Raw genomic sequence first — 12,372 nt, forward strand, 5'->3', positions numbered from 1 at the left:
CAAGTGGTTATCACTTATCGAGTGGATAAAGTCCGCGGTTTTGGTTGTACACCATTAGTCCTTACGACTTGAAACATCATGGAGACTCTATATGCTAGTACTGTGCTTTGACTCGTTTACCGACTCTGAGGGGGTCATCAGGTGTCGAGATTGGGTACAGTTACGACACATATAGGAGTCAATGCATTGTTGTCAAGGATTCACCACATACTTGCGAGTGTGGATATCCTATGCGATCTGAGGAGATATTAGTGTGACAAATCTCTGGCCAGAGTACTTGATGTGATTTAAGAAATGGTTTCTTAGTAGCACATGCGATGTCACTAATTTGATCTTCAAGATGCATTGCATAGTTATCGAATCTTGAGCGACTCTCGATATACCAATGGTTGTTGATTCGATCGGGATATATGGATGAAGGGACCGTACTGTACGCTAACCAAAATCTACTGGTTCTTGTAGGCACTATCAGTGATACCTAGGGAATCATGGGGCGATGTTGCTAGGCGCTTTACCATGATTCGTTGGGCAAGTCGGAAAGTGTTGTTCCGAGTCACAAGGAGTTGTGAGCCCACGGCTAGCTGTATCCCTGAACCATTGAGGGTCACACAGTGTAATGGAGTTTTAATCCCCGTTGAGATAGTTAAATTTAAAGAGTTAAATTTAATGAACTAAGGAGTTGGACTTCTTAAATAAGAGTAAGGGAGTAGGATTTCCTAAAATGACATAGGGATGGACATTTTTGGAAACCACTGAATTCGGATTCAGGAAAATTTATTTTGACTTTAAAACGTGCAGAAATGGTTTCTGTGCACATTGGTGAAATCGTTTCATCAATCGGAGTCACGATGAATTTTATATTAATTTCTGAACGAGCGGGCTTTGCTTGTCGGGCCCCAGCTTATGACTAATGGGCCCTAAGGTGTTAGTGGCCTGCATTATAAATAAGTTATTTCAGTACAGAAATTACACACAACAGGTCATATTTTGAGAGCAATTTTCGAAAACCCTACCCTCTCTCTCAAACATATTTCGGCCGCCCCCCTTCACTCTGCCCGAGAAATTCCGGTCTGTGATTTTGAATTGCAGTCAGGAATAACGAATCAAATTCGTGTATTCTCTTCGCAGAAAACTTCTGATAGATTTTCTAGTGCAATCTATCAGAGGGATTAAACCTCTGTTCGTGGACCTGATTGAAGGCGTTCATCGGTTCCAGGGAGAGACAACAAGAGCAGAATTGTTCTGTTGGTGTCCATTAATCTCGTTGCGAGATTTGAGGTAAAATTTATTTAATTGTTATTTAAATTTTACACACACGTAATTCAATCGATGAACGGTTGATACCCATACCATGGAAACGTTCCATGAAAAATTTTTAAACTTCCGCTGCACCGGGTATCAATCGTAATTGGTCTGGGAACTCGCCAGTTTTCCAACAGATTTCCCAGCGCTCGGTCGATAGAAAATAGCAGACCGAGCGCCCGCATTTTGGAAAATTTTATTCCGAGAGTTTTATTTGGAAAGGACTCTGAGGGGCACTATATATAGAATATTTTCAGACGTTTTAAGGGTTTGATACACAGAGAATTGAGGCGGAGGCGGCTGCTGAAGATTGAAGACTTCTTCTTCTCGTTGGGAGTCTTTCTTCTTCGAAATTTCTGGATTTTTATGTTGAAAACTTTGATAGATTGAATTTTATTATGAGTTGTAGTATCTAAATGCTCTTTTGTTGTAATTTATGGGATCCTAATCCCGAAACATGTTTATGTGATTGAATTTGTTGGACGAATTGATTTCTCTTTATACTAGTATTTGATTTTATTGCGGTTTATTATTCTATGTTGAGAAATAGCTAACTTTAGCATAGATTCATAAGTTGTGAATTGATATCGAGATATAGATTCATGATTAGGACGAGTGATAAAATTCATGGACTTAATATGCATAGAGATATGATAATTCTTCAATTCTTTTATTCATCACCTCAAGCTGACCTGCTACTGAGGTGAATGCATCTACTTGATGAATTCCTGCGGATCTCCTGGCTGCATTCCTGTCGGATTGAGGGTGATAGCTACTGGATGCCATATCCTCAATTAACTCATATCCATCTTCCGGTGATTTTCGTAACAAATTACCACCTGAAGCTGCATCTAACATGGTGCGATTTGAGTGAGGAAGACCATAATAAAAAGTTTGTACCACAAGACCGTCTGGTAGTTGGTGGTGTGGGCATCTCCTCAATAGATCTTTGTAGCGCTCCCATGCTTCATATAGTGTTTTCTGTTCTCCTTGAGGAAAGGTTGTGATGTCAGCTCTTAGTTTCATAAATTTAGATGGTGGAAAGTATTTGGTGAGGAAAGCTTTGGCGAGATCATCCGAAGTGGTGATGGAACCTGCAGGTAGATTCGTTAGCCATGCTTTAGCCTTATCTCGTAACGAAAAAGTGAAAAAATTCAAACGAATAGAGTCATCAAAAACTCCCTGCATCTTGAAAGTGTCACAGATTTCTAGAAAATTTGTCAGGTGAGCATATGGGTCATCGATTGTCATCCCACAAAACTGGACTGTGTTTTGCACCATTTGAATGATAGCAGACTTTATTTCAAACTGATTTGCTGCTATGGTTGGCCTGATGATGCTTGTTCTGGCATTTTTGATGGATGGAAAGGTGCTATCCATCATGGATCTGTATACAGGCGGTGCATTATTCTCAGCCTCTCCATCTCCACGTAGTCGTTCTTGTTTTACCGTGTCTTTTTTTTGTTTCCTTCTTCTCCTTCGAAAAGTTTTTTCAATTTTTGGATAAAAAACAAGAGTTCTGATTCAGGTGAATGTTGCATGCACTGCAAGATAATCCTACAGGTCACAGATGAAAATAGTGATTAAAATTGAAGTAGAGAAAATTAAATAAGATAAATCAAAGTAATCAATAATCCTCGGCAACGGCGCCAAAAACTTGATCGAGAAAATACCAACACTTAAAATCAATATAATTATCTCTTTTTTATGCTCAATATTATCGCAATTGCACGACTCAAGTTATAGAAAAGTGTACATAGTACAAGTATCGTCCTCAGGGACTATGTCACAATAACTCAATTATTTTATTTCTCTATCCAAAGTAACGAAAATTTGATGATTGATTGTAACTGAAATTTATTACTAATGAACTCAACTTAAATAACTAGAATTAATGAAAATAACAAAACCAGCTTTTCAAGATCGAAAAAGATAATATTAAAGGATTTTGTTGAAACTTCGGTTCACCTTCTCCCTAATTGAACTGGACGATTGAATCTTACTTTAATACACATAAATTTGACAGAAATTCCTGATGCATCGACACTCTCTCTCGAGTTTATGCCAATCTAAATCAAGTTAATGAAACAATTAAATCTCTTCAATTATTTATCATTACCGATTGCTTTGCGTTCTTTGAATTTCTTCAACTTTCAACCTGGTGGTCTATGGTTATCAACATGTACTAAATATCATATCTCTATGCATATTTTAAGTCCATGAATTTTATCACTCGTCCTAATCATGAATCTATCTCTCGATAGAAATTCACAACTTACGAATCTATGCTAAAGTTGGCTATTCCTCAACATAGAATAATAAACCGCAATAAAATCAAATACTAGTATAAAGAGAAATCAATTCGTCCAACAAATTCAATCACATAAACATGTTTTGGGGTTAGGATCCCCGAAATTCCAACAAAAGTGGTTTAGCTACTACAACTCATAATAAAATTCAATCTAACAAAGTTTTCAACATAAAAATCCATAAATTTCAAAGAAGAAAGACTCCCAACGAGAAGAAGAAGTCTTCAATCTTCAGCAGCCGCCTCCGCTTCAATTCTCTGTGTATCGAACCATTAAAATGTCTGAAAATATTCTATATATAGTGCCCCTCAGAGTCCTTTCCAAATAAAACTCCAGGAATAAAATTTTCCAAAATTACGTGCGGGCGCTCGGTCTGCTATTTTCTACCGACCGAGCGCTGGGAAATCCACCAACTTTCTGCCCATTTTCTTGAGCACGAGCTCGGTCTGCTCTTTTCTACCGACCGAGCGCTCTACTTCCTTCAATCTTTCTGCCTCTCCAATTTAAGCCTGCACTCGGTCTGCTAAATCCTGCAGACCGAGCGCACCTCCTTATGAATCCCAAAATTAGGATTTTTCTCATTTTCCTGCCAAATTAACCATTAATCAATAGGAGCGAACAAAACACACAGAGATACACTAAAATGCAACAAGAATAAATTAAACTAAACAAAATGACACAAAACTAATGCTAAACACATAAAATCAAGCAATAAAACACACTGAAACGACTCGTATCACCTTTTCTACTAAAAGAGTAGGTAAGCCTGCAAATAATTTTTTTCCAAAAAGGTTTATTAGAGTCTTCTCTTAACATTATTCTAGTTAATAAAGTATTTTTATACCATTGAAAATCACTTAATTTTTTACATTTTAAATTTGATAATAATTCGGAATTTTTATCTTTTAAATAAATGTGTAGGATCTCCAATAAAATGTAAAGAAATTGTTAAGATTAAAGTTGCCACAACATCTTGTTGTGGATTACCATTTTCATCAAGAATTGGTATTCCTTCTTCATATGTTTTTATAGAATTTAGAATATCTTCTTGTTGTTGGTTTGTGATATAATAATCCCACCAACATTTTATTTGAACAGAGAACCCTGCTATGAGGAGTTCAACAATGGTTTTATCATGAGTCCCAATTTAGGTTTTATAAGCATTAGCATCCATAGTCATTTGTTGTAAAAGACTAAGGATGTATTCTGACATTCCATCTATGTTCCAATCCAGAGGAGGCATTGAACCTATATTGTGCTAAAGGTTTAACTATTCCTAAATCTGGAGCAGAGATTATTTGTAATGGTTGTTGTATGGGTAAATCCCAAATTATTTTATTAAATTATGTAGGATTTTGTAATTGTTCTAAAGCTTCACTAATATCAGATTCATTGTTTAAAACATGTACTCTTAGTTTAGACATTGGGGTATCAGGAGATACTTGATCTAATGGTTCACTGAAACTATTATTTGTAGCTGTTAACTGATTTTGAACATTGTTTTTATAAAGTTAGACTTATTTCCTTGAATATTTTTAACACTAGTTTTAGATATTTGAAATGGTCTAAAACTGGATTTTTAATATCTATTTGTAAAGAAAGTTTTTTAGAAAAAAGATATTTTAAGGAATTTTGAGTAGCATAGATTCCAAACCAATCAAAAAATAAAATATTTTTTTTATTAGTATTAATAAATTCTTAAAATCGATTTTGTATTAATTTTCTAGAATCTAATTTTTTTTAAAGAATTATAATATCTTATTTAAATTATGTTTAGCATAAAAAACATTATGTAAAAATTATTTATTTACTTCAAAATCTTCTATGATTATATCTTCGGCATTAATTATCCTTTCAGTATAATATGAGGTTTTAGCAGTAGAGTTTAAAGAAGTAGATATACTGAAAATTGAATCCATATTTATAAAAATTTTTGTTTTTGAAATTTATTTTCTCCCTAAAATCCCAAGAGCTTCTTAGGTTTTACAGCCTTCACAGCAGGACTTACTACCTAGACCTTCTTAGGCAAAAACACTCAAGAGAACCTAAACTTCTAGACTCAAATTTTATAAATATAAAAGCAAACTTTACTAAACACTACCCCCCGTGGCTTTTATACCAAATACCGAAATAGGATCCTAAAGGGATAAGAAACAACAAAGAAATAATATTAGAAAACTTTAAAAAGTAAACAAATAATGGAAAACACAATGATTAATAAAAAAACATAAAATAATAAAAGTAAGGAATATAATGATGATTCTTTTGAAAGGATACCACAATAATATATATATATATATATATATATATATATATATATATATATATAGTGGGTTTTACAAAACCACTGCTATAGTGCAGAATTTAAATGCAAAAAATAAATTGCTGGAATTTAAATATAGTGGGTTTGGTAGCGCTTAGTCGTTTCACGCCCAAATTAACCCAACTCAGATTAACTAAATAAACATGTAGTAGCGAGAGTAGGGATCGTTCCCACAAGAAAAGTGAAATTTATTTGTGTTTTTAAAAATACTGGAAATAAATAAAAGGGAATTTGGATTTTGAAATTAACTACTATGCAATAATTTAAAATAAGAAAAATCAATAAACTAACGAGACTTGATATCGGTCGACTACACCCTTGAAATCATTCACTCGATCATCGATTCCCTAAAAATAATTAATTCACATCGAATATTCATCATTGGAAATTAAATTCCTGTTTCACCTTAATTTAAGTTAACTAGACACCAGCGTTCTAAGTTAACCCTTACCAATAAATTAACCCAATAACAACAATCTAGATTTAAACTCATGGTAGCATTCAAATGAGTAAAACTAATGAAGCTAGACAACACAAACACCAGCGGTTGTATTTAGCCTAGTCAATTGTTGTTCCTACGATTTAACAAATTCAACAGCAGAAAATATTAATCATAGTTGCTTCACAAATCAGATGATTCAAACAATTACGGATTTGAATTCTAATTTAGCGGTAGTTTGTACGAAAGAATTATCAGGTGATCAATCTAATAATCAAACACACAAGCATGAAATAAACCAGAACAACTCTTGATACTTGATAAAAATCAAACAATAAAAATCTGAATCTCACAAGATAAATAAATTCAAGGGTTCGTCTTCCTCAACCAAGAATAAAAACAAGAAGAATTAAAATCTAAGAACAAGAAAGATAAAACCTAGCCGCCAGATGAATTCTCTGTATGTAGCCGTCTAAAGATCTTCAGAAGTGATCAAAAGATAGTAATTTTCGAGTTATATGATGTATTTAAAGACTAGAGTCCTTCCCAAGAAAGTTTCCTAATTAAAACAGATTTTTCGGAAAAGTCGGTGCGCTCGAGCACACCGAGTACGTGCGATCGAGCGCGCACAAAACACCCAACTTACTGTCCCAAATTTTCAATAGGCGCGCTAGGGCGCACCGAGTACATGCGGATCGAGCGCGCAACTTTTTTCCCAGCGAGCAGCGATTTTGTAAAATTTATATCCGGAGATCTAGCCGTCGGATTGAGCTGAAATTTGGACAACTGCTTCAAAGCATCTTGAACTTTATTCTGGATGGTGGGGCTCGGATTTGGACTTTATAAAATTAAATATGATTTTCTGATCATTGCTGCTCCGTAATTCATTTTTGCGCAATAGTTTTTCCATCTTTTCCTCTACAAAATGCTACGTCCTATACAATAAACACGGGAGCGTGTAATGTAGACACGATGTAAGAAAAACCAACAAAAACTTAATTAAAACAAATGAATGCAAGCACAAATGACAATAAAATGATAATAAAATATGCAACACAAACATGCCCATCAAATACCCCCACACTTAATCCTTGCTCGCCCTTGAGCAAGTTATGCAAAAACAAAATGAAACAGAACAAACACATAAGCAAGGATGAATCACGCATATCATAGCCTCAGAGAAAACCACTTTCATAAAAAACAAGTTCATAGCTACTCTCAATCATCAATGATACACCTTCATTCGAATGCGAACGTGTGTGTGTGTCATGTTACCCCAGTTACATGCAACTTCAAAAGAACAAAGCTTCAAGACTGTTCTCCGACCTAAAAACAATTCAGTGCAAGTCTCATAATCAAGAATTCTCCTCCCAACAATCCATCAACAAAACACAAACTCTCTTAAGCAAATTACGCACCAAATTTTCTTTCTTTGACAGTCCCAATAATTACCCGCATACTTAGCTATGAAATAGTGAATAGGATTTCATTCACCTTCCATGCCCGGATGGAACTGATGCCTTACTAATTTTTTTCAAGGCTTAACCCCATTTTATCTGCAAAATTAGCCACAAACAAGATGAATAGGATTTCAAACATCTCGCTCGCAACCCGGATGGAGTCGATTGCTCATAAACATGTAATAAAAATTTTTTTTTCAAAAAGTACCCAAGAGAGTAAATGCTAAATCAACAAGATCATCAAGACTTAAGAACCATCAAGTTCCACAAACACCTATTGTCGTGCAATGGTCCAACAGACATCCACAAAGTCTAATACATCACTACACTTCACCGGTTAAACAAGCGTGCTTGAAAATATTCAACAATCAACCTAAGGTTTCTCATGTCCAATCAAAAGTAAGATTTTTCAAAAATTTAATTTTTTTCACTTCCATTATCATAGGCTAACAACCATCATCCTACTCTTGTAACACGACAAACACTAACAAACTAACAAATGATATGAAACGAACTATATGCATATACTCAACAAACGAATGCAAACAAAATGACAAACCATCGAATGAACTCCCCCCACACTTAACCAAAGCATTGCCCTCAATGCTCTAGTACTAACGACACAAACACAAAATAAAAAAAAATAACGAGATGCAAAATTAAAACAGAACTCCCCTGGTTCAAGTGTTGGCGTTATCGTCCTCTTTGGCGTCAGACTGAATAATGGGAGACTCATATTGAAAATTGGACGGCAGATGGGGCGGCTAGGCTCCTGAAAACAAAGAAAAAAAACACAAAACAAAACAAAACAAAACAAAAACAAAAATAAAATAAAATAAAGAAAAAAAGACACTGGGTTTCCTCCCAGCCAGCGCTTGATTTTCAGTCATCGGCTTGACTCTCAGAAGCACTGCACAAAGAGCGGCTGACGCCCAAAATAAGTATCATATGACACCACAAATGGGTCTTGGTTCCATAAGTCCTCAAGTTTGGCCAAATATAAACAGTTAAAGCTCGTCACCGCAGCAACACTCCATAGCTGGTAAACATAGGAAGAGAACATCTCAGCGGGCTCTCGGAAGCCAAAATCTTTTGAAACTGGTACTAATGGAAAGGAAGACTCAAACGCCTCTAAATATTCAGCATGATTTGATTCGCACTCCCAATCCTGGTTCTCTGAGTCATCATCATCGAACCAAATCGGGTTGGTCACTGCTTGAGTATCTTGCTTCACTTCATGTTCTCGGTATTCATGGACGAGTGATCTCTTGATATTCTCTATGTGCTCCACAAGGTCGCATCTAGACTTTTTCAGATCTTCTACAGTTTCCACAGTCGATACCACAAGCTTGCTCATGATATCCTCTAGCGGATGTAAGATCAACTGCGAACAACTTCCCTCCTCCTTTTGAAGCTCAAATGGATGGTCTGTAAAATCCGGGTATTGAGAGTGTGAATACCAGTAATAGTCAAACTCGGCCATATCATCCAACAGGTGTCTCATGGTATCATCATCTTGGCAAAATATTGAAATACCGGCTGTGAAAGCTCCATCAATTACCCATTTTCTTGTCACTGCATCCAAACCATTAAGAAAATATGTAAGGAGAGAATAGTTAGAAAAATCATGATACCGGAAGATGGCTTCCAAATCTTTGAATCTCTTCCATGCTGCGTAGAATGGCTTTCCGTGTTGCTGGATAAAACTTGCTAATACTTGTCGATTTGACATCTCGAAGTATTACACCACAAAAATTCTTGCAAAAACAAAAAAAAAACGGTGAAAAAAAAATAAAAACAAAAACACAAATAAAATAAACGCCTTCCCCGGCAACGACGCCAAAATTTGGTAGCGCTTATTTGTATCACACCCAAATTAACCCAACCCAGATTAACTAAATAAACATGTAGTAGCGAGAATAAGGATCGTTTCCACGAGAAAAGTGAAATTTATTTGTGTCCTTAAATATACTGGAAATAAATAAAAGGGAATTTGGATTTTGAAATTAACTACTATGCAATAATTTAAAATAAGAAAGATCAATAAACTAACGAGACTTGGTATCGGTCGACTACACCCTTGAAATCATTCACTCGATCATCGATTCCCTAAAAATAATTAATTCACATCGAATATTCATCATTGGAAATTTAATTCCTGTTTCACCTTAATTTTAGTTAACTAGACATCAGCGTTCTAAGTTAACCCTTACCAATAAATTAACTCGACAACAGCAATCTAGATTTAAACTCATGGTAGCATTCAAATTAGTAAAACTAATGAAGCTAGACAACACAAACACCAACGGTTGTATTTAGCATAGTCAATTGTTGTTCCTACGATTTAACAAATTCAACAGCATAAAATATTAATCATAGTTGCTTCACAAATCAGATGATTCAAACAATTACGGATTTGAATTCTAATTTAGCGGTAGTTTGTACGAAAGAATTATCAGGTGATCAATCTAATAATCAAACACACAAGCATGAAATAAACCAGAACAACTCTTGATACTCGATAAAAATCAAACAATGAAAATCTGAATCTCACAAGATAAATGAATTCAAGGGTTCGTCTTCCTCAACCAAGAATAAAAACAAGAAGAATTAAAATCTAAGAACAAGAAAGATAAAACCTAGCCGCCAGATGAATTCTCTGTATGTCTAAAGATCTTCAGAAGTGATCAAAAGATAGTAATTTTTGAGTTATATGATGTATTTAAAGACTAGAGTCCTTCCCAAGAAAGTTTTCTAATTAAAACAGATTTCTCGGAAAAATCGGTGCACTTGAGCACACCGAGTACGTGCGATCGAGCATGCACAAAACACCCAACTTACTGTCCCAAATTTTCAATAGGCGCGCTAGGGCGCACCGAGTACATGCGGATCGAGTGCGCAGTTTTTTTTCCAGCGAGCAGCAATTTTGTAAAATTTATACCCGGAGATCTAGCCGTTGGATTGAGCTGAAATTTGGACAGCTGCTTTAAAACATCTTGAAATATATTCTGGACGGTGAAGATCGGATTTGGACTTCTATAAAATTAAATATGGTTTTCTGATCATTGCTGCTCGGTAATTCATTCTTGCGCAATAGCTTTTCCATCTTTTCCTCGACAAAACGCTACGTCCTATACAATTAACACGGGAGCGTGTAATGTAGACACGATGTAAGAAAAACCAACAAAAACTTAATTAGAACAAATGAATGCACGCACAAATGATAATAAAATGATAATAAAATATGCAACACAAACATGCCCATCAGGGTTTTATAACACCACTAATATATACATATATTTAATATTGCAAAAATTTAAATTGTGGTATTTAAACGTCTCAGATAATATTGTGGTTCCTCCAGTTTCTGATACATATATTCGAAGATTATATGCAGAGCATACTTTTGCAAAGAACACTACGAATATTAACGGACTCGATTAGGCGGTATAACCGACCATATAATATTTATAAATATATATTTATTTATTTATTTTTTTTTTCCAAAAGCCGCCTTAGGTGGAGGGGGTTAGGTGGACCCCTATCTGTTTATTAGATAAAAAAAAAAATACTACAGAGGGGAACGAAGCCAAGACCTCTCGAGAAATTACAAGATCACTTAAACTTAAAAGCTAAAAACCAAAAAATTATTTAACTCTAATATAAGGATGATTCAATCTGTCTAATCTACAAATGCCTTTCAGTTGCCCCGGAAAGTCTTCCGGCCTCAATATGGCTGATCCGATATCCAATCCCATATTTTCCAATTCATCCGTCGCCGCATTAGCTTCCCTGTAGACGTGTGTTTTCCTCACCTCCCTTGAATGAATGATCCCTTGAATTTTAGTTAAAATACCAGTAAGCTCCCATGACGTGATATCCGCATCAATAATAGATAATGCAATCTTAGAGTCCACTTCCAACCACAATGGAAAAAGATTATATAATTTTCAAATCTGAAGCCCCTTTAGAATAGCACCAAGCTCAGCTCTCGTGTTAGTTCCGCTACCAAAATAATCATGATAAACTAGAATAGGCTTCCCTTCATGGTTTATGATAATACCACCAATCTCAGACTCCCCGCCAGATTTTGAACACCCATCAGAATTTAACTTGAAGTATCCTATAGGAGGAGACACCCATCGAGCCACTCGAATAGAGATATTACGAGTGAACCAGTAAGAAAGTCCCATCACCCTAGCCACACCCTCAAAACCTCTCCAGTGAGAAGTCCTCAATATCCCTGCTCGGGCAGCAGAAACAATAAACTCATGAATATTCCTGATAATTTTGGCCGAATGTGCGAACACCCCTGTGTTTATGGTCATTCCCAGATTTCCAGAGGAACCAAATGATTAAAAAAGGAATTAACTCCTGAACATGACCATTGTGAGTCCAGGAATCCGCCCTCTTATCGGAAGAGAAATATCGAAAATTCTGGACATTAAACATGCCAGCAAAATTTCCAAAGGCCCATAGCAATCTCACTAGAAAAGAAAAGATGATCAAAAGCTTCCTGAGCGTAACAACATTGGCATG

The 12,372-nt window shown here is 35.5% G+C and overlaps 1 protein-coding gene and 1 non-coding gene across 2 annotated transcripts; one reads left to right on the forward strand and one right to left on the reverse strand.

Moving 5' to 3' along the window:
* Nucleotides 1–1,935: 1,935 nt before the first annotated feature.
* On the reverse strand, nucleotides 1,936–2,682 carry LOC140861072 (uncharacterized). Its single transcript, XM_073264075.1, has one exon. It carries the CDS (start codon nucleotides 2,680–2,682, stop codon nucleotides 1,936–1,938), a length of 747 nt encoding a protein of 248 aa, XP_073120176.1.
* Nucleotides 2,219–2,325, forward strand: LOC140870157 (small nucleolar RNA R71). The gene has a single exon (XR_012147133.1). It is a non-coding gene; the product is annotated as a small nucleolar RNA R71 (small nucleolar RNA).
* Nucleotides 2,683–12,372: the final 9,690 nt, after the last annotated feature.

This window comes from Henckelia pumila, chromosome 4, assembly GCF_033568475.1.
Source record: "Henckelia pumila isolate YLH828 chromosome 4, ASM3356847v2, whole genome shotgun sequence".
In the NCBI taxonomy this organism is placed as follows: domain Eukaryota; kingdom Viridiplantae; phylum Streptophyta; class Magnoliopsida; order Lamiales; family Gesneriaceae; genus Henckelia; species Henckelia pumila.

Excerpts from the sequence above, each read along its gene's own strand:
- LOC140861072 (XM_073264075.1), bottom strand. The coding sequence starts at position 2,682 with ATGGATAGCACCTTTCCATCCATCAAAAATGCCAGAACAAGCATCATC.